This window comes from Mixophyes fleayi, chromosome 1 (assembly GCF_038048845.1).
Source record: "Mixophyes fleayi isolate aMixFle1 chromosome 1, aMixFle1.hap1, whole genome shotgun sequence".
Taxonomy (NCBI): Eukaryota; Metazoa; Chordata; class Amphibia; order Anura; family Limnodynastidae; genus Mixophyes; species Mixophyes fleayi.
In genome coordinates this window covers 412,178,122-412,202,252 of record NC_134402.1, presented here as the reverse complement: position 1 = coordinate 412,202,252, position 24,131 = coordinate 412,178,122, and the positions used below count along the sequence as shown (strand labels likewise).

Below are 24,131 nucleotides of genomic sequence, written 5' to 3'. Positions count from 1 at the left end.
TTAACTAAGAAGCAACCCCACACATGAATGGTCTCAGGATGCTTTACTGTTGGCATGACACAAGCCTGATGGTAGCACTCACCTTTCCTTCTCCGGAAAAGCGTTTTTCCAGATGCCCTAAACAATCTGAAAGGATATTCATCAGAGAAAATGACTTTACCCCAGTCCTCAGCAGTCCAATCCCTGTACCTTTTGCAGAATATCAGTCTGTCTCTAATGTTTTTCCTAGATAGAAGTGGATTCTTTGCTGGCCTTCTTGACACCAGGTCATCCTCCAAAAGTCTTCGCCTCACTTTGCGTGCAGTTGCACTCACACCTGCCTGCTGCAATTCCTGAGCAAGCTCTGCACTGGTGGTGCCTCGAACCCGCAGCTGAATCAATGTTAGGAGACAGTCCTGGCGCTTGTTGGGCATTCTTGGGCACCCTGAAGCCTTTTCACAACTATTGAACCTCTTTCCTTGAAGTTCTTGATGATTCGATAAATGGTTGATTTTGGTGCAATCTTACTATACGCAATATTCTTGCTTGTGAAATCCTTTTTGTGCAAAGCAAAGATGACTGCACGTGTTTTCTTGCAGATAACCATGGTTAACAGAGAAAGAACAATGATTCCAAGCACCACTCTATTCCAGTCTATTATTCTAACTCAGTCAGAATGAGAGAGTGATCTCCAGCCTTGTCCTCGTCAACACTCTCACCTGTGTTAACGAGAGAATCACTAACCTGATGTCAGCTGGTCCTTTTGTGGCAGGGCTAAAATGCAGTGGAAATGTTGTTTTTGGGATAAAGTTCATTGTCATGGCAAAGAGGGACTTTGAAATTAGTTGCTATTTATCTGATCACTCTATGACATTTCAGAGTATATGCAAATTGCCATCATAAAAACTGAGGCAGCAGACGTTGTAAAAAAAATGTCATTCTCAAACTTTTGGCCATGACTAGCTGATATGTGATATTTCAACATATATGTGCAGCAATATGTTTGGATAATCTGTTAGGTCATTTTAACCTGAAATCTTATGTTTTCAATGGTTTGAACCTATTTCTTTTGACTGTAAATATATGACGGTTTAATCGGTCGGCTTTTGCAGCCTCTTCAGGTCATGTTGTTTTTCACTAAGCAGTTAAGTTGAACCATAGTGTTTCCACTTCTCCAATTTTGTTTCCAGTTCCTCATAGTTTACTGTATGTAAACTTTTCACCTTCTAGTTCTTCAAAATAAAATTAAAATGTGCTTTCTCTATGAAGGTGCCACCTTGTATTGTCATCAACTTTATGAATACTTTAGAAATTACTTTGGCTATGAAATATTTGACCCAGCTTTTTTAATTTTGGACTTTTAAAGATAGTTTCACTTTTTTTTTATTAATAAATTTCTCCCCTTAAGTGACCCCCACATTTTCACCCATGAATTATGAGGGTCCCTCAGCTGTGATTAAATAGGGAAGAGGATATTTGCAATAGTCAGCCCAGTCTCTTTCTCAGTCATCACAGCACTTCAGCAGACCCCCAATGTAATTATCTTTCAAAGTCAGATGGAATTCAGTTGGTATAATGATCTGAGGAGGATGAGGTGCTGACGTTGCAGTTTGCTGTAGATTTAATTGCAAAACAAGTGTCGTCCCCCCCCATACACACAATTTAGGTGGAAGAAACATTGGGATGTCAGGGTTTTAGTTTAAAACATTAATCTGTAGACCCTGCATAGTAATCGGACGATTGACTTTTTCCAGATAGGAATCCGCAGTGATTCTACATACCTCATTTGTGAACTTCAATCACCCTGAAGTTTCAATAACTCTTAAATGTTCCAAAAACTCTCAACCCAAGGTACTTTTTCAAGGTCCGTAATGGGATAGGGCCCAAAAATACAAATTTATTGTGCATTATCACTTAATAAAATTATTATAATCATGTTTTACTTTGCTATTAAATTTTAGCAATTATATACATCATTTGTAGAAATAGGAAAATTAGTAATAGGAAGTACATATTTGAAAATGGAGCCATGAGTTAAAAAGTTGATTTATAGACAAGTGCTTGACGAAGAACATGTTTATGTGGAATGGTTAGATATCTTTACTAAATGGAAGAATATGTCCTTTTCCTATACAATTGTATAAAGAATGCTACTGAGATAATGCCCATCAATACAATTACGATGATTAATATAATATGTGAAGAAGACTTTCCACAAGTTATTGACACTTTAGACAATTCTGTACCATTTAGCGATGATGGAGACCCACATATGGTGTTTGTCTTGTCTAGAAAAATGTATGCATGTTTTTTGTACCAGGATAAGAATTCTATATTGGAGCATGAGCAATCAATGGGATTGTGGCTTAAATTAATGGTACTTTCATCTGTTATCTTCTGCACCAAATCAATAGGAATGGTTGAGATCATGTTGACAGCAAAATTTAAGTAAATGTGACTCAAGTTCCCAAATGCATTTGTACTAAATACAGTTAGTCTGTTGTGACTTAGGTCCACGTGTTTTAAGTTCTTTAGTTTGAGGAAGGGCTGTCCCTCTATGGTATGTAACTCACAGTTGGATAATATTAGCGTTTCAAGCTTTAAAACATTTAAAAAGATATTGTCGCTTTGGAGAGTTCCATTTTGAAATGAATTCCTTTCCATGTTTAGAAAAACCAGGTTCTTTAGACCCTGGAACATATGCATATTGCTGGTATTAACAAAACTGTGGGACAGGTTCAGGACTCTCAGAGAAGCTAAATTGTTGAAAGGACTTAAAGATTCATGAAATAACAAATGGACTTGTGTGAAATCTATAACTTCTAGCTGACTGTTCTCTGGAAAGGCCGGGTTGTCTAAGCTCAAAATGGATCCGTAACTGAGATTTAAGTGAGTGAGACTATGTAGCCCAGTAAAAGGAGTACTGCAGCATGTCATTTGTTTATAATCATTGTGGCTCAGGTCCAGATATTGAAGTCGTGAAAGGTCCTTTAAGCATCCAGCTCCCAAATCCAAAGTCTTTAAATTTCCAACTATATGGAGATGTGTGACCAGGGGCATACTATCTGAGCTTATATTGCAAAGACCGTAGATTTTGTTTTCATTTAATATGAGTTCTTTTAGCATGCTGCCATTACTGAAACGTGGAAGTGTATACAAGTCAGTGGACATTAAATCCAGACTTTCAGTCTTGGTCAAACATGACAATGTTTTAGGCGACTCTTCAGAAAATTGTCTATATTGTAGACTGAGTTGCTTCACTGAAACATTACAAAGGCCAATTAGACTCTCTGGGACAATATCAAACTCTATATCTATGTCTTGAAATGTGCCAATCCTAAGGATGTTGGTCGTTAGACCATTGAGTCCATTTACAAGGGAGGATATCTGAGTGTTCCAACCACAGCCAGTCAAATCCAAACTATAGAAGTTACTTGCGTTGAAAGAGTTTGGCTCAATATACTCAATATTGTTACCCTTTAAAATTAGAGTCAAATTGTTCATCTGCTTGAGAAACTCTGAATCTTTCACAGATATTTTGTTGATGTGGTTTAATTCAAAATTCAATGTCCTCAAGTTCTTTAAAGTTAGATTACCAGGAAATTGTATAGAAGAGATAAAATTGGTTCCCAAATGCAAAGTTTCCAAGCTCGGTAAGTTTTTAATTGGAACAAATTGTAAGTCAGATATAGAGGTTTCCTGCAAGTAAAGATGTTGGAGGGATGTTGCTCCTACAAATGCCAAATCTGCGATGTACATTATAGGATTCCCAGTAAATATAACGGTGTTAAGCCTTGTGTTGTTCCCAAAGACATCCTCATATATCCAATTAATACCGCACCTGTAAAAGAATGGCGATATGGGTTCACAAACAATTATTTCTTTAATTTTCAAATGTATGTTTCAGCAGAAAAGACAATACAATGACAAAGTATTTTTGGATTAAAGATTGAGGAGCTTTCCACCTAGTATAAACAGCACTTTAATTCCCATATTATTGTAATTCACATGCTTGATAATTCATGACCTTTTTATTAAGAGACCACTTTTTCACAGATATTTCATGGCTGATGAAAAACTCCCCCATAAATATTTGACTTTTGCACACAAAAATCCATTTGTACACTTTTGGGGCTGTACTTTAAATTGCAGGTATCTTTTTATACATGCAACTTTAAATTTAGTATTTAGATACGTCCTTCACTAAAATATGGACGTCATCATCATCATCCACCCGGTAACTTATGTTACATGACCAAATGGACTTTTGTTCATCTCAAAATCAGACCCTTTGTATATTGTTGAATATTTTTTTTTTAAATAGGATTCTTCTGAATAAGAAAATGTTGCCAATCATCCTTAAAAATGTAATGGTATAATATGGAGGCTGGTAACTGAGAGTTCACTGAGTTGATTTGGGGGAGGAGAACGTTATTTTTTTTTTGACATTTAAATAAAAATTCAAAAGGTGATACAAAAGTATGTGATTTAAAATGATAAAGATTCAAAAATTCCAAAAATACAAAGAAGCAGTTTTACAATGAGCCTCAATTAGAGAGCAAACCGTATATGGAGCTCATGATGCCTCAGTTTTTCACTAATGCAGAAAAAAACAGCTCTCCACTGTGTATAAATAGCTGATGATGACTGTGACCCAATAAAAATCTCTGCTATTCTATTTGTGCATAAAATGCAGGAGTCTCAGTTACACACATTTACAAATATATGATAAGGCACCGCCCTGTCAAGGACCTCCTGCTAACAGGGTGGTCCTAATGCTAAACAATGAGAGTCTCTATATTGGGTCACATATTAATGTTTTTAAATTCAGAGCTATAAATCGAGAGACCCTAAATTGGGTCACACAGGACTCTCCAAAATGGCAACAGAAGGACCAGCACTTCCTGTCAGCTACAGCCCATGACTTTTTCAAAATGCCTAGGGCGCCATGGACCCTAGCACCGGCCCTGAGTCCCTCAAATCCCTTTCCCCCCTTTCTCTCTCTCTCTCTTTTTTTTCTCTACAGGCAGAGACTCGCGTTCAGAAACCAACACAACCCGAACACCCCTACCAACAATCGTAGAAAAAAAAAAGAGCAAAGATTTTTACCAACGAAAACACAGAGCACCAGGATCATCCAAGATAAGTAAGACGAAAAGCAACCACCAACGGTCTTCACCTAAAAGTACCACCCAGGAACAACACTCTGCAAAGCCAAGCAGGTGCACATCCAAGAAAACACTAACACAGATACTTCCACACAACGACAGAGAAACAACACGGACAACTCCTTCCACACTGCCCCACAGAAACCTCCATCAAATATCACGTTGCCTACCTACTGTCCACCTTAATGAGCGGCAACTGCAAAACTAGACGTGCTCCTAGGTTTTGTGACTAGATGGAAAAATCGGTAGAGGTGCTCTATGCAAATAATGTGAGCATGACAACAAAGTCCATCCTCCTACACCATTAGAACCACTATTGTGTTTGTTTATGGGTCATACTGTGTTTAGAAATGTGCTTCTCTGCCAAAGTGTAACTGGAAGGTGCAAAATGCATACAGGCATTTTGTACCTTTGGCCATCTCCATCTTTTCTATCTTTTGTTGAGTGGAAACGGATCTTCATCTGTCCACAGAGCAAGTAACACCCTAAAAATTATTTTTTTCCCATTTTTTTTTTATCAAATTTTATTAATTTTGCTGGGCAATATGAAATCTGATTTTTGCCAAAATGTAGATACTTAACAAAAAGAGGTAAGAGGGTATGGACAGGGCTGGGTCCCTTAACCTACTGATTGGATGTAAGTCCAAAGGTTAGCATTTGCATGTCCAAACTTACAATTAGGGGTTAATTTATCAAACTGCAGGTTAGAAAAAGTTGAGATGTTGCCTATAGCAACTAATCAGATTCTAGCTGTCATTTATTTAGTACATTCTACAAAATGACAGCTAGAGTCTGGTTGCTATAGGCAACATCTCCCCTTTTTCATGCCCACTGCTTGATAAATTTAGCCCTTAGTGTACATTGTTATAGAAACAAACATTGAGATACTATAAAAGATTTGCATTGATATATCAGCATCAACAAAGAAATAATGAGGATGTATATGAAAAGTCATACCTTGATAAATCTAAATATTCCAGTTTTTCTAGACGACTGAAGGTACAATGATCGAGGGTATGGAGTGTGTTAAAGCTGAAATCCAGAATTTCAGAACTGGTGGGTATGCTGTCGGGTATCTTCTGCAGTCCTAGTCCCTCACAGCTATAGCTTTTATTGACAATGATCTGAAAATGGAATGCAAATGCAAGAAATAAATGATACAGTATTTAAAAACTGTTATTCTGTCCCCATTATTTCTGCATATACCATGTTTACTTTAAATGACAAAAACTTATATTAGTTTGTAGACATACAATAGATCTCTCTGCACTGCTTTCTGGTGAGTTAGGGGAAGATATGGTAGAACTACCTGCAGTCGTTGTTTCCCTTGTCTCTCATCAAGTGTGACCCTGTGTGGTGGTGTAGAATGTCGTTTTCAGGACATACAAGGTAGCGTACACTTAGGGGCAGATGCAGAGTGGAACAGAAGTAAGTTTGTGTAGTGTATCTTGCATGAAATCACTCTGTGGATGTATGATTAGAAACAGGGCGCACACATATGCTTCTATGAGCGCCATTCTAGAACTTATGCCCACCTGTGCCTGGGGAGGACGGACAGGGAAGGGAAGAAGTGTTCTAATGTTGGCTGCGTACAATAAAGGCGTGTTTACACAAATGCGGCTTATAGAGCCCTGCAGAAACATCCTTTAGGGCAACTAAAGTTTTGCTGCGGAACAGTCTGTGGCCTAGATTTACTAAACTGCAGGTTTGAAAAAGTTTTTAGACCATATGAGCTCATATGGCAATTGATGTTTATGTTTTATTGTATATTTTATACGTTATATAATAAAATTATTGGTATCAAGATCCACAAATCTTTACACAGTTTTGTTATAACACAGAGAGCGCAGTTGTACCATTTTTTGTTATTTAGCTCTCTGGATTCCCTCTGCTTGGCTGGATCAGCAGTTCCAAGACGGTGCCGTAATGATGCACGAGTGCCAGAAGGCCTCTATTTGAAACTCTGCTGTTCGACTGCCCCCTTGGTGTGTGTGCGCCTCTCTTCCTCATTTGTGTGCGTGTTTGTGCTGCTGTCCCTTCCCTGTGTGTGTGTGTGTGTGTACGGCTGTCCTTCCCTTTTTATATGTACTAAATTCTCTCCATCTCTTTTCCCTGTGTTTCTCTCTGGCTCTGCCTGTGCGCCCCAATTGTTTGTGTGTTTGTCTCCACATTATGGGTGCCGGTCCCTTTTTTCATCCCTTTTGTGTGTATGTCTCCCAGTACCACAATCCCATCTACCTCCATTCCTTTTTCTCCCATCAGCTCCCACAAGCTACTATTCTCTTGTGCCGCACCTTCTCCCCCTTGTCTTCCACTTTTCCCGCTTTAATGCATTTCCTCCTCTTCTGCTAGAGTCCATGTGGCAGCAGAACCAGTGCTTGTGGTTTCCGATCAGAAGGCACGTGGATGAAAAGAGGCACAACCATACCCAATGCCACATATTTGTGACAGGTACAATCGTAAACTTCTGTATATCATGGTTATTTATCATCCTCCAAACTCAATTAGTGCAAATTAGTGCCTGCGCGAATTGGTGTTTGAGACACTACTTGTCAGGGTTTCCTCACTGGAGATTTTGCATACACTAAAGGGACGAATTATTAAAGGGTGGAAAGTCCTTTGAAGCAGGAAAAAGCCTTATTGATTTATTAAAGTGTTACCACCAGGGATAATGCTGCTACCACTGGCTGTAATATTGTCTTTGTACGGGGCTGCTTATTTAACAGCTATCGCTGTGGTTCTTGTACCACTGCAATACCTTTTCTGTTACCCCCATCTCAAGCATTGTCCCCACTTAACAGTGTTGTGTCAAGGGCTAATGGTCTGCTAACCCCACTTGCTTTGTATTCGCTCCACCTACAGTTGTTTTGGACCCGCCTACATGAAGCCACATTAGAATTTTTTCCAAGGCCACTTCAAGTTCCCAATTTGGCCCTGAGCGTGTGGCTCGCTGGTGGGTGCTGATAGGAAGTGGAGATGGTGTTATGTGCGTATTGTCGCTAACCAATAAGGATTGTCGAACCTCGATTTGTGTTTCCAACGCACAAAGATTTATTCGCAATAAGTAGAATAAAATGCTCAAGCGAAGTAATAATAAATACAGCCGTTACTTATCGCAGGCGCTCTGGATCCAGTGTAGTCATTCAATCCTGAAGTCTGGGGACAAGATGTCTGAACACTGGATGTGAAGCTGCTGCTTATATACATAATGAAATACAGTAATACAATGAAGATGGTATAGCTTGCATCTATTGGTCCAGGTCTCAGGAAGGTCCAAGGGGTTGTCAATCATTGGCTAGTTCATCCTAAGGAATCCAAAGGAGGGGGTCACCTCTCCAGGGGGTATGCTCTGCTCTTCCCGCCAAGATTCCTTAGTCTTAAGTAGTTCATAATTCCCTATCATTCATAACTTGTGTATGCACTATGCAATTCCTTCGCAGAGTGAACCAAACAGTAGGATAAGTAGAGGTTTATTATGATACCACTCATGATATGATTCCTTCAACCTGTTCCGTGTATTTCACTAATATGCATGTAACTCTAATAATAACATAAATACTACTATATTTCGACATAACTGACTATGTGTTGCAACTACCATTAATGTGTACTATTTTGTAAGTATGCGTGTTTGTGCGAATGTATGGTAAAAGACCAATTACTGTTGCTGCCACGTGTAGTGGATGCGTACGCCCTTTCACGCCGTAGCGTGCCCTTGTACGTCGTAGCGTACCGTACGCATCTTTTCAGACAAAGACAACCAAGTTTGCTCGACTTTAATTGAAATGACTTTATCCAATTAGCTGACTTCGACAATGGTTAGGCACAGTACCACTAAGGATTTAAATCTACTTGCACCACTGATAACATGACAATAGTGTTGTACACAAAGTAGATAATATTGCATTTAAACAAATTTCTGACATTATCCATACTATACTCCAAAATGCTATCCTCTCCTCAATCCTACTGCTGTAGTTTTGCCGGGCGTGACGTTACGCCCGGCATTCAGTGAGAAGCGAGGAAGGAGGAGGATGCTGGGTCCCGGGCGCCGCCGGATTGGAAAGTAGTTTTTTTGGGTGTTTTTTCTTCTTCCTGTCCACGGCGGGGGCACAGCGAGGGGCAAAGGCTGAGGGGGTCAGAGGCTGAGGGGGTCAGGGGGTCAGAGGGGGCAGAGGCTGAGGGGGGCACAGTGTGTGTGGATGTAGAGGGGCACTGGGTGTGTGGATGCAGAGTGTGTTAGCTGTAAATTATTCTTTGACAGAAATATAATTGAAAAAATATACATAAATAAATTCTTTTCCCTTGGATTAATGTGTATTATTTTTTTATACAACTAAACAAGTATTTCTGTTCTGACCTAAATACTTATTACATCTTTTTGACTACTTATAAAACGGGACTGCTCCGTAATTATTTTGGAGGGGTGCCTTCGAAAAAATTATGGAGACTCTAAGGTGCCGCGAACTGCAAAAGTTTGGGAACCACTGATTTATTGGCTTGTATGTGCCGTACTTGAAGAAATTATCATAAGTGGAACTAAAACACCAGCATGCTATCTGGATCTTGAATAACCTCATGTCAGTCCATGTTCAATGGTCCTTCAAAGACTTTAACAAGCATTGACCTCTCCTCCAATGTCACAAGACCTTATTTGGACGCCTCTTTATTAAAAAGCAAACAACAAAACAGATTTACATACGGGATGAAAGTATCTGTATCAAGCATGGTTAGAGAGGGCAGCCAGAAGATAGACCAATAAGAGTAAGTAATACGAGGAACGGGGGAGATCCATGGGACAACTGTTGGACATTCTAATGCCATCTTCCAATGTGATTCTGCTATGCACCCAACAGTAATTGGATTCTCTTTAACTCCAGGATATTTTTCTTTGACAATGTTTCCATCAGAAGTAATTTATTTGATGAAATGTCCTTGGATACATAGGGCAGACAAGATGAAATGTAAAAACATAAATTAAAGATCTGCAATTTCAAACATAGATTGAAGAGGGTACATTTCTGGCACCAACAGCTAAATTAGAATTTACAGTTTAATTTTTCTTGCATTCATTGTTGCAAATTTATTTATTACATTGTCAAAATGTATATATTGTGCAATTCCACTTTCTATAGAAATAATCAGTAGACTCTGGTCTTCCTATTGAGGCGCTTATGTTTTCTTTTCATTTATTTCAAATTGCTGAAATGTCCATCACAAGAAGGTACGGTCACTGGTAGACTCAGAAAAAGTTGTAAACTGACTTCTATATTCGGATAAGACTCTATAAGAGAATATTCATTTGTTCTTCATGTATTAATTCTAGGCAATCTAAAGGGGACACCAATTTTAAATTTGGCAGCATTGATATAGCTTGATGATTAACACTTTATACTTCTGCAATCAAGTCTGGGGCATCTAAATCTTCATTTCACGTGAGCGATGTCACTGGCTACCTATTGAAAATCCGATTAAACTCATGTAAGTCATTTGCCGCACAGAAACTCCAGTTTGCTGAAATTTCATTTTATTTGCCCAACCTCCAATTTATTTAGATCACAAGGATATCCACAATAATTTTAGTGGCGATTTGAAATTGCTGCTTTGCGGATGTACTTGCGCTTTTATCAACTGCGTTCTAAAGTTCCATTCTATATTTTATATTTTTACAATGCAATAATTTAATGCCACTTTGTATGTATATGGTCTTTTAGAGACACCTTTAATGTATTCAGTAACATTTCCCATGGTGTAATAGAGAGTAATCTTTGAACTTTACCAAATAATTTCAGAGTTTACGGAGGCTGCATATACAGCGGCTGGGTAAAGGCTGTAGGCTGAGCTTGGTGCGAGTGATGATGATTCATATTCTTTTCAGATTACAGCCTTAACCAGCGGTTGAAGTGGAAATTTAGAAGGGGCGTTATGGAAAATGTAAGTGAATGGAATGTGGCAGTGTTACAATGAGGGCAGTAGGAGAAGTGGCTGTATGGCATACCACCATATACCAGCCCACTTCCACCACTGGCTTGAAGACCATTGTGTTTCTCATCCACATTGCCCTGTTGTGATACCCTTGTCCTCTTGTATTTTTAATTTAAATGTGATCCTTCAATATGTTTAAAATTTCTGTCGCTAAACGGTTATCAGTCTTTTCACTTTGAATTATGTTTTTATGATTTGGTACTTCCTTCCTTTTTCCTCTTTCTTTCCTTAGGAGAGTTGCTCTGATTGGTTGTGCCGATTGAATTCCCTTGGATACATAGGTCAGACAAGTTGCAATATAAAACCATAAGCTAAAGATCTGCATTTTTGAACATGGATTAAATAGGGTGCATTTCTGGCACCAACAAGTCAATTATAATTTACAGATTCATTATTCTTGCTTTAATTGTTGCAACTTTATTTATTGCATTGTTTCTGATCCTATAAAAACAGGTATTTGCCACAAATGTAACTGAGTAATGGCCACAGAATCGCACACTGAATTCTGCATTAATTCAACTTTATTTTACACCCTTAGTATACAGTGGTACTAAACGCCAAAACATACTCATACCCAGTCTGACCTCAGAAAGGGATCTATACCAGACACCTTCTTTATATGTATAAAATAGTTGTTTATCAATCTGTGTATAAGAGGTTCTGCAAAGTTTCACATATTTGTTATTCCTTGTTTTATGAGCTGAGACGGCAGACAGCCTGGAGTATTCTTGTTCTAAAGCTGGGTAAATTCAATGCTTGCAAATCTTACCCAAACTGACCTCAGAAAAGGGATGTATACAAAATCACACATCTGATAAACACACAATATTTTTGTATACAGGGGAGCACACAGGGGGGGTTTCTGGTTCTCCAGAAACCCCTTCCCTCCGCGAACGAATGGACGCTAAACATTGCCCCTACACAGCAGCACTGTACTGTACAGCAGCCACGGCGCTGTCAGAGAACCGTCCGCGGCGGTGCTGTATTGTACTGCGCCGCGGCTGCTGTACAACTCCGCATCGCCGAAATGCGCAGCAGCTCTATATATATATTTTGCTTTTTTTTAGGGGGGGGGATTAAAATTCCTGCCTTTGCCCCTGGTATGGGTTATGTTATGGGTAACGCACACAATCTTACAGCAGTATTTTTCATGCTGTGTAAGTTGCCAGTTCTTCAGTATGTACCATATAGTTGGCAGCACAATACAGTGTCAGAGGTTTGGTGACAGAACATTTACTGAAATACACTCTGATTAATTTATGCTTTTGTCTTTCTGTCTCTACTATGCTCTTCTCCACTCTAATCTCTTCTCTTTGATTCAGTTCTTTATTTTTGTTTTTTTTAACTCTGTCACTTCCTTTTCTAATCTGTGTCCTGGTTCCTCTAGCTGCTTTTCAATCTACCATATCTCAGGTTTACAATCACACATTACAATTGTTGTTCTCTGTCTCTTTCACACACTGTTCTGCAGCACTTGTGACATCATAAAAGAACAGCTGCGTTGCAATTCTGTACTCTCGTAGGTCACACTTTATGATTCCTATTTGCAGGAGGACGATGCGGTTTCAGAACTCTTCATGTGAATAAACCACAGCTATACATGTAGGAGGATTTGTAAGTCAGATGTACTTATAGATGCTTCTGATGAACTTCCCCTATACCCATGCCCAGAGTTAACTTATTGCTGCTCTTGGCAAGTTTTACTACCCCCCTCATCCTCTGCATCACTAAAGAGTTCCACGGCCCCAACCCACATCAGATCACCCAAAAAAAAATGAAATGTCCACCACCCATCTCAGATTTGTTCTAAAAATTTTTAGTTAAGAGAGGATGTCAAAACAACTATTTCTGCCAAATATCTTGAATATCTGATTTAATATTGAAAAATATAGATTGTCCAATTTATTTATTTTGGATTCGGGAGGAAGAGTTACCTTAGGGGTCCAAATTTTGTGGTGATTCCTTAATAAACACCCGTGATACTTAAAATAAACTAGATAAAGAAGCCGCGATTAGTAAATTTGGAAAATGTATTAAATAATTGTCAGACAGTTGAGAAATTTGGCAGAAATAGTTTTTTTTAACATCCTCTCTTAACTAAAAAAAATTCAAACAAATCTGAGATGGAATGACCCAAGAGAGATCTAAGGTTGTGTAAGGGATAGTAGGATATCATCTGCAAAATATTAGATGTTAAAGCTACTTTTGCCCACAGATTCCCCAACATATGACTTTTGTGTATATAATAGCTGACACTAGTGGTCTGATTCAGAGTTAGATGTGAGCTTGTTTACGTAGCGTATCCTTGAGTTTTTCACACTGCGTATGCTCAGAAAGTGAACATATGCAACTGCGGCTATTCAGACCTATAATTTTTGGGCACTTATCACTGAAGAAGCATAACAGGGGAGGTAAGGGGTGTTCTAGCCCTGGCATTGTACGGGGCGGTTGGATTCTGGGATCAGACTGGGTCGTAGTTGCTGATACGGCTGATAAAAAAGGTTTTATTTGCATGTGGTCAGGGTTAAGTGTAAATAGCGAATTATGATGATGATGACGAACACCCAAACTAGCAATCTGCTTGTAATTAGAGGTTTAAACATGCTTATTGAGACTTTAGTTGTCGCTCGGCCATAGATTAGGATTTGTTGTGCTTTTTGTAGGAAAGATGAAAAATAATAATTTTTGTTTGCATGTCAGGAAGTTGTTCATGCTGTATTACCTCGCTAATTAAAGTTTAAATGATACTTCATAGCAATTATATTTGTAACATATAAAATAAATAGTGTATATGTTCGCAAGTTAGATATGTGTTTGAGGGGTGAGGTTTTTTGTCATTTGAACGCACCTGCTGCTCATTCAGACCTGGATGCATCATCTCTGAATATGACGTATATACACGTTCACTTACGTGCAACTTTTTGAAATGCAGGTCATGCTTACACTTGTGTTCCACTCGGAATCAGGCCCTGGGTGTTCTACCATCAGGGCATAGGTCAGGGGGACAAAGGGTTATGTGGAACAACACTATATTTCTGGGAACCAGGTTTCATAAATATCTTTTAGTGTATGCTAAAGTATATTTCTTTTCACAGTCTACAAATAACAATTTTAAAACGTTATAAAATCAGAAGGTAATCATGGAATGTAAAATGTGCATTTAAATGTACATAAAATATATAAACATAACATGACATTAAAGGCGCGAACAAATACAAAATCTGGCAAAAAATAATAAAAAATACTTTTTAATCATTGTAATAAAATCAAAATAGCAATTATTTAAAATGAACTATAGCTTTTAGTCTCTAACAAGGGAAACTCACTGATTTTGGATGCTTTTTCTCAGAATGTTCTGTCATAAGAAATGTCTTTGGCAATAAATATACTCTGATTAAGGGTTTATGCACATGGTGGTTATTATGAGTCTGCGGTGAACAGAGAAGAGGTGAACTCATTGATGCTAGTGCAGTTTACTGACAGTTGATTACAAACTAGGGATGTGCACCGGCGACTTTTGAGGTCTCGTGTTTTGTGTTTTGGATCCGGATTTTCGTTATTTTTGAGGTTCGGATTTGTCTCGCAAAACACTTGACGAAAGGTCTCGGTTCGGATTTAAGGTTTTGGATTCGGATTTTTTTGCAAAAAAACATAAAAAGTTTAAAAATCAAGTTTTTGGGCTTATTTTCACTCCTAGGCTATTATTAACCTCAATAACATTCAATAACAAGCATTTCCACTAATTTACAGTGTATTCTGAACACCTCACAATATAGTTATTAGTCCAAAACGTTGCAACAAGGTATCTTTCTGGACTGCGTAGAGGAGTGGGTCACCACAATATATATTAAAAACCCTGAACTTTTATGATTCGCACCAATAAATGTACCTGGACTGCGTAGAGGAGTGGGTCACCACAATATCTTAAAAACCCAGAACTTTTATGAATCGCACCAATAAATGTACCTGGACTGCGTAGAGGAGTGGGTCACCACAATATATATTAAAAACCCTGAACTTTTATGATTCGCACCAATAAATGTACCTGGACTGCGTAGAGGAGTGGGTCACCACAATATCTTAAAAACCCTGAACTTTTATGAATCGCACCAATAAATGTACCTGGACTGCGTAGAGGAGTGGGTCACCACAATATCTTAAAAACCCTGAACTTTTATGAATCGCACCAATAAATGTACCTGGACTGCGTAGAGGAGTGGGTCACCACAATATCTTAAAAACCCTGAACTTTTATGAATCGCACCAATAAATGTACCTGGACTGCGTAGAGGAGTGGGTCACCACAATATCTTAAAAACCCTGAACTTTTATGAATCGCACCAATAAATGTACCTGGACTGCGTAGAGGAGTGGGTCACCACAATATCTTAAAAACCCTGAACTTTTATGAATCGCACCAATAAATGTACCTGGACTGCGTAGAGGAGTGGGTCACCACAATATATATTAAAAACCCTGAACTTTTATGAATCGCACCAATAAATGTACCTGGACTGCGTAGAGGAGTGGGTCACCACAATATATATTAAAAACCCTGAACTTTTATTAATCGCACCAATAAATGTACCTGGACTGCGTAGAGGAGTGGGTCACCACAATATCTTAAAAACCCTGAACTTTTATGAATCGCACCAATAAATGTACCTGGACTGCGTAGAGGAGTGGGTCACCACAATATCTTAAAAACCCTGAACTTTTATGAATCGCACCAATAAATGTACCTGGACTGCGTAGAGGAGTGGGTCACCACAATATCTTAAAAACCCTGAACTTTTATGAATCGCACCAATAAATGTACCTGGACTGCGTAGAGGAGTGGGTCACCACAATATATATTAAAAACCCTGAACTTTTATTAATCGCACCAATAAATGTACCTGGACTGCGTAGAGGAGTGGGTCACCACAATATATATTAAAAACCCTGAACTTTTATGAATCGCACCAATAAATGTACCTGGACTGCGTAGAGGAGTGGGTCACCACAATATATTAAAAACCCTGAACTTTTATGAATCGCACCAATAAATGTACCTGGACTGCGTAGAGGAGTGGGTCACCACAATATCTTAAAAACCCTGAACTTTTATGAATCGCACCAATAAATGTACCTGGACTGCGTAGAGGAGTGGGCACTGGGCACCACAATAAAATATATAAAAAACCTTCAACAGGTCTGCATTACACTACACATACGGCTGCTCCTCCATCCTCTCCATCATATACATGTTGGAGTTTTAGCGTGTGACAACCTCTTGTTTTTGATAATGTCAGTGCATTTTGAATATTTTTCAATTTGCCCCACACCACTGAATGTACTTTATCTATGATACGCATCTATCTATCTTGACTGCGTAGTGTGGTGGCCCCGGTACACAATTTGGTACCGAGGCCACAATATAATTAAAAAACCCTCCACGTGTCAGAATTCCACCAAACAAGTATCTGGACTGCATAGTGGGGTGGCCCCGGTACCCAATTTGATACCGGGGCCACAATACCTCCTCCAAACATGGTACAGACAATTCGTCATTGAGATCCCAGACAGACAGGGTCAAAGTGTTATTGTTTGACTTTGTAAACCCAAAAAACTGTCCCTGTTGCACATAGTCGTGCAATGAAGACTGACTTTTTCATTTAAAGGCACGATCTTTCAAGTGTAGTGTTTGTAAGTCTAAGTCATATTATACTTTTGGTAAAATTGGTTTATTTTGTTCCTCTTTATGGTAATTAGTCATAGAATTAAAGTATGAAATAGAATTAAAGTATGAAATAGAATTAAAGTATGAAATAGAATTAAAGTATGAAATAGAATTAAAGTATGAAATAGAGTGGTATAGAGTTGTAGTGTGGTATAGATAGAGTGGTCCACACAATATAATAATAAAACCCTCAACTGGTCTGAATTCCACCAAACAAGTATCTGGAGTGCGTAGTGTGGTGGCCCCGGTACACAATTTGGTACCGAGGCCACAATATAATTAAAAAATTGGGCATCAACTGTCACCGTTGTTTAATATCTGATACACCTAAATATGGACTGCACAGTGGAGTGGCCCCGGTAGTAAATTTGGTGCCGGGGCCACAATACCTCCATCAACCCTCTAAATCCCACTCCACTGATGGCGGACACCGGGCGCACGTCTAACACCAACATTGCAGTTACAGCCGCAGTTATACGCTTTGCAATAGGGTGACTACTATCGTATTTTGTGGTCATGGCAAACGACTGTTGGACGGTCAATTGTTTTGTGAAAGACTTAGCGGTCTTACGACTTCCCCTCTGGGAAGATGACCGACTAACAGCAGCAACAGCAGCAGTGGCAGTAGTAGGCGTACCGCTGCAGGATTCCTCGGATGAATCCCGTATTGAGGAGGACTCAGTCTGGCTGCTGACTTGGGCTGCAGGACTGAATCTGATGGAGATTGTGGAGGAAGTTGACGAGGAGGGTGTTGCTGGTGTGTATCCAACTGGACCACGGGATTTAGGTGTCCCTGTACCGATGAGGGTCCTAGCCCCAGTTCCTGAACTAACCACTGAACTATGAAGGTTATTCAGGTGACGTATAAGGGAGGATGTTCCTAGGTGGGCAAGATCCTTACCCCTGCTTATTTGAGCTTTACATAAGCTACATATGGCCATACATTGGTTGTCTGGATTTGGATAAAAATAACTCCAGACCGAAGAGGTGCATTTTTTGGTCTTCTGACCAGGCATGACGATGGGCTTTTTCATCCCATGGACATCAGCTGTTTCCCCCCCTGGTGCCTCATTTACAATAACCACATCACCATCCTCATTATCAAGTTCCTCCACAGCGCCAGCTACATCATCAATAGCCTCCTCCCGAGCCACCTCTTCCCGTACAGTGATGGGAAGGTCAGGCTTGACAACCACCAACATCCTTGGACTCGCCTTGTGGATTTGTGATAATTTCTCTTTAGAAGGCAGAGTTGTTTGCTGTTTTGTTGCTGACAGCATAACTCTCTTCAATTTTTTGTAGGGGGGGGAGGAGGAGGAGGGCTAAGATCCGTGGGTGAAGCTGAACCACTAGTCATGAACACGGGCCAGGGCCTAAGCCGTTCCTTGCCACTCCGTGTCGTAAATGGCATATTGGCAACTTTACGTTTCTCCTCAGATGATTTAAAGTTTCTCTTTTTGCTACTTTTTCTTAACTTGGGCTTTTTGGATTTTACATGCCCGGTACTACGAGATTGGGCATCGGGCTTGGAAGACGACGTTGATGGCATTTCATCGTCTATGTCATGACTAGTGGCAGCAGCTTCAGCATTAGGAGCAAGTGGGTCTTGATCTTTCCCTACTTTATCCTCCAAATTTTTGGTCTCCATTATATGTAGCACAAGATACTGCAGAATGTGTGAACTTGGTAATATTGCAGTACCAATGGACTTATACTGCTGGATTGGTTTTGCAAATTTGGTTATAATTATTATATATTTTTTTTTTTTTTAAATTTTTTATTTTTTTTTACTTTTTTTTTATTTTTTAAAAAATTGGGAATAATGGGGAAATAACTATGCCCTTAGAAGCACAGAGCACAGGACACAGCACCACTGGACTGAACAGGACACGGCACAGGACCCAGCAGCACTACGGAACTCAGCAGGACAGAGCACAGGACACAGCACCACTGGACTGATACTGCAGAATGTGTAAACTTTGTAATATTGCAGTACCACTGGACTTTTACTGCTGAATGTGTGAACTTGGTAATATTGCAGTACCAATGGGCTTATACTGCAGGATTGGTTGTGCAAATTTTGTGGTAATTAAAAAAAATTAAATTAGTTTTTGGTATTTTTTAAAAAAACTTTTTTTTATTTTTTTAAACACAGGGGAATATTGGGGAAATAACTATGCCCTTAGAAGCACAGAGCACAGGACACAGCACCACTGGACTGAACAGGACACAGCACAGGACCCAGCAGCACCACTGACCTCAGAAGGACAGAGCACAGCACACAGCACCACTGGACTGATACTGCAGAACACAGCACAGCACAGCACAGAACTAAACAGCACAGAACTAAACAGCACAGAACTAAACAGCACAGAACTAAACAGCACAGAGGACCACCTAACACACCCTCCCTCTACCCTGATCAATGCCCGAGTGAAGATGGCGGCGACTAGCGGGGAATTTATAGGATCCGAGTATCGCGAGATCCGACAACGGGATTATGAGTCAGAGCCTCAGTTTCACTTTTGAATTTGGCGCCAATACCCGGATCTGTCTCGGATCCGACTCGGATCCGCAACGTTCGGGTGGGCTCGGATTTCATAAATCCGAGTGCGCTCATCCCTAGTTATTAGTACCCTATTTTCATTCGCTGAATTTCTGTTCCCTCTCTTGTAGATGCTACAAATTGCTTTTTGGCAAAAAAAAGTTGACTGTTATTAACTTACTGTAAAACTATTAGTAACAAATATTTTCAAGGATTGGCAACCCTGGTAGAGTCTGCAAACAGCTATTTCCCCCGTCCCATCCCAGCCATCTGCCTTGTGCCCAGTACACTTAACCTGTAACTCTTCATAGAAATCATTCGCCTTAACTACAATTATCTCTAAAATATAGAACAGAGGAGAGACAGAATGAACTGTCTGTGTGCACCTAGCTTAATTGTCAGGTTCCCGTGATAATGGAAGTAGGATAAGGAATAATTAATTTCAGTTTATATTAATATTGCTTTACAATAGAAAGTACAAGATATGCTAGCATCAAACATACAAGTGACATATCCTGTAGTGAACTGTTCACAAATTCATAAACTATTGGACAATTAGCAGTCTAATCACATGATTGGTTTATTTATTATTATTAGAATTCACTGCTGATTATAAATCCTCATGAATGTATGCATAAAACATTAGCAGGTGCATTTATTTTATTACTGGAGAAAACTCACCTCCCAACATAGAGATTCTGGTGCCGTTTCAGGCGGTTTGGAATACACCGGATAAAATATGAGTAGTGCAGCAATAAAAGCAGGACCAGCCATTGTTGGTACAGAAACTGCTTTACTTGTGAAACCACCACTTACACTCTTAGTAAAGGGAAGCTAGAATCTGCTGTCCGGAAGAAAGGCTGCTGATAAAGGATTGTATTACAACACATTTCCATATAGAAGAAAATAATGTGGTTAACTAGCTGCTCATAGCTACTTAAATAAAAATTGCATTCTATAAATGAGTTACAGTTAGGGCTTGGATTGTGGGAAATGTATTTTATATACATACCGATCTTACTGCCTGTAAGTCCCTATAGAAGAAGAACACAACAAACAGTCCAGGTGGAAAATGTACCAAACCTTCTAAAAAGGAAAAGTGGAGGTGTTGCCCATAGCAACCAATCAGATTCTAGCTATAATGTTTTAGAATGTAATAGATAAATGATAGCTAGACTGTGGTTACTATGGGCAATACCTTCACTTTTGCTTTTTAGAATGTTTGCTACATCTACCCCCAAAAGTTCTTAACCGGTTTCATTTGTGGAATAGCCTTAGCCTTGTATTCAGGTTTGCAACCTATAGATCAGTTTTGAACAAATAATTTATTTTTGATTACTTTAGTCTTGTCTTCAAATTTAGTACATACTAATAGACACGTAAGAGCTGCAAAAGTTCGCAAACATCGATGAGCTCAACCCCCTCTATGGCCCCTATGGATCCCCTCCCTCCTTGCCCCCATCAACCCCTTGTCTGTCCCCCTACATTCCCAGGTTTATCTTCTACTTCTATTTTCTACCATTTTGTATTACTTAGGGTATGCAATTCTTCTTCTATTTTACATATTTGTAAACCTGTTTATAAAATTAATTTAAAAAAAATTACTTTAAAAAATAAATAAAAAAGAGCTGCAAAAGTGCGGATGGTCAGCACAAATACAAGTTTTGTTGTCCTACATCTATCTCTCCGCTTGTACTGGATAGATGATGGAGTAGCTCATAAAGATGTGACTGCGGAGGTACATTTTTCTGCAGTCATGTATATAGCTGCAGGACTGCACCTTAAACTGCATCCAGGTGCAAACATAATTTTTTGGTGTTGTGGAATTAGATATTTAATGGAGCTTTGAGTGGTGAGTATTGTGCATTTGGAAGTGGGTGGGAGGATTTCTGGTCTAGCTGGTGGGCACCAAACCTTTTTCCCTCCGCACAACAAACTAATTTTTAAACTTCCTTAATGAGGATTGGGTATCAGACATGATTTTTGATAAACGTGCAGTTATAGGTGCAAAAATACCAATGTAATGACATTAAGGGTCTTATGTTCGGTGCACAAATGCTTACAACTCTAAATATGTGGAAAATATATGCATGCAGGTATCAAACTAATAGTCACACATCTGTTGTTTACCCCTTGAAAAATCCAATGGGTGTTTTTTCTGTCTAGCAGTAGGCTAAATGGAAATGTCAATAAAGTATTGCGAATCGATGGCTACGGCACAAATCACTTAAGAGTTTATACGCAGTCCGAAGTGGCTAGATAGTGCTGCTTATAATCATCATTATTGTGTATAGATGCACCAGTCCTCCAGTGCACGCAAAAATGCATCTAATTTCTGCAGATATATCCATACCTAACTGCGTCGCAATGATATGAACATGCCCTTACTGTACTCAGCCTATGTTTGCCCACCACTATTAAGCCTCTCCATGCATAAAAGGGTGCAAGTCAACCTAGTACATAATCCTTTGTTTGGACTGTGGACCTAACATTTAAATCTTCGCAACCTGCCCCCCCTTCCCCATTCTCTTCGGCCACCCCCATCCCCAATTCTATCTACCTCCTGCCAGCAGGCGGTTTCTAAGCAAACATTCAATTATAAAGTTAGTAGTCCTAAACCACTAATTAAATTATATCATTATATAGTCCAAAAACTGTAAATGGTAAATGTTGGTAGCAGCTTCTTGTTACAATCTGGAACCAGTGGCAGATTAATCTGGAAATTCCAAGTTGAAAAACAAAGTGTTTTGAACATTTTAGAACAAGTTTTTTTCTGAACATTTAATTATGTATAAGAAAAAATACACATTAGACAAGTAAACTTGGTATAGTAATCAAAAAATGATCTGCAGCCATGACGCTCCAAAGAAAAGGCGAAAGAGAGAAGCAAATAATATATAGGTAAAAATTTATCAAAGTGCGTCTTTTTCCACTGTGTTTGTAATTTCCGCAAGACGTCATTGATTTTGACCTCCAACCCGCTGGGTTTATGATCCTGCTCTTTGGAGGGTTGAAACTGGCCATTTCAGTGGTGAAAAAAACCAGCAGGCAACTTTATAGAAATTGAGCGATTTTTTTAAATAATGGTTTATTTTTATTGGCTTTAAAATCACAGGAATTCGGTCTCATTTGCACCAGGGCAGGCTGGGCTGGGGACAGGGGGCCATCTTCCCCTCAGGCCGGTCCCAGTGTGGGCTACCCTGGACTGGGTCATGGGTCCAGCTGCATTTTTCTTCCTTTAAAATGTTCCAAATAGGTTGCTGAGTCGAGTCTTGCCCCCCGGGCTAAAATTTGCCAGCCAGCCCCTGAATTGCACTGTATAAGCCTATACCTATTGCCTATGTTTAGTTGACAGGGTTGCAGGAGTTAGAGGCAGGAGATAGTCCACAGTTGGATGGTGTTGGTTGGTGTTGTATTGGTGATTTGGTGAGTTTATATAGTTTATTATTGATTTCTGATTGCTGTGCTTGTTGATATAAACAGACATTACATTATAAACAGGTGAGGTGCTCTCAATATGAATACAATTAATGGATCCTAGGACATTAGGTAGCCTTAAGACCCTAAAAAAGGCTAACCTTTTGTCCTGCCACACCGACTCCTGGCAGGGAAGCGCATATATGTGCACATTTTTTAAAGGGCACTTAATACTTGACGTAACTGTCTGGAAATTGTTGGTTGTGTAAATCTTAACACTTTTGAACGCAGATTGGAAAGATTCTGTGGTGATATAGTGTAGGGCACACGCTAATTTGTGTAGCCCAGGCACTGCATAGGTTCTTGTAATTAACTGCTCTAAATTAGCTCTTTCCATCTCATAAAGGTTCTGGAGGTTAGTACCATTCAGGCGAAACATGAACTTGATCTTCTGCTCAGAGAGGAAGTCCGGGCCCAATTGACCTCTAAAACATGTGAAGTGTGGGACTTGCAAAGACCCTGGATCTGGTGTTGAGGCTCCTCCACCCTCCTGCGCCTATCCTCCTCAGGTAGGTGGAGGACCTCAGTAATGGATCCCTGTCGGACTGGCCCACTGGGGTACCGGGGAATTTCCTGGTGGGCTTCGCTGCCTGGTTGATCCACCCTCTATCAGGTTGGACAAGGTCCTCCTCATTAATTCATGTAATTTTACAAAGAAAACCTTTATGTTTATTTTATTAAAAGGAGCTAACAAACTGCCTTCTGTTACAGCAGTTGGCCAAATATTTTAAATTTTGACCCATCAGTCCAGAGCATCTGCTGCCGTTTTTCTGCACCCTAGTTCCTATGTTTTCATGCATAGTTGAATTGCTTGGCCTTGTTTCCACGTCAAAGGTATGGCTTTTTGTCTACAATTATTCCATTAACACCACTTCTGGCCAGACTTCTCCAAACAGTAGATGGGTGTACCTGGGTCCCACTGTTTTTTTTCGCAGTTCTGAGCCTGTATGGCTGGATAGCCATACAATAATGTGTCTGCAGGCAACAGTGAAGCATGGTGGAGGTTCCTTGCAAGCCTAGGGCTGCATTTCAGCAAATGGAGTTGGGGATTTTGACAGGATTAATGGTGTCCTCAATGCTGAGAAATACAGGCAAGTACTTATCCATCACACAATACCATCAGGGAGGCGTCTGATTGGCTCCAAATTAATTCTGCAGCAGGGCAAGGACCCCAAACATACAGCCAATGTCATTAAGAACTATCTGCAGTATAAAGAAGAACAAGGAGTCCTGGAAGTGATGATATGGTCCCCAC

The 24,131-nt window shown here is 39.6% G+C and overlaps 1 protein-coding gene across 1 annotated transcript; it reads right to left on the bottom strand.

Moving 5' to 3' along the window:
* Positions 1–2,013: 2,013 nt before the first annotated feature.
* Positions 2,014–20,238, bottom strand: CD180 (CD180 molecule). Its single transcript, XM_075193508.1, has 3 exons — positions 20,081–20,238; positions 6,105–6,271; positions 2,014–3,820 (listed from the first exon to the last, which is right to left on the bottom strand). Exons 1-3 carry the CDS (start codon positions 20,171–20,173, stop codon positions 2,083–2,085), a joined length of 1,998 nt encoding a protein of 665 aa, XP_075049609.1. The 5' UTR covers positions 20,174–20,238; the 3' UTR covers positions 2,014–2,082.
* Positions 20,239–24,131: the final 3,893 nt, after the last annotated feature.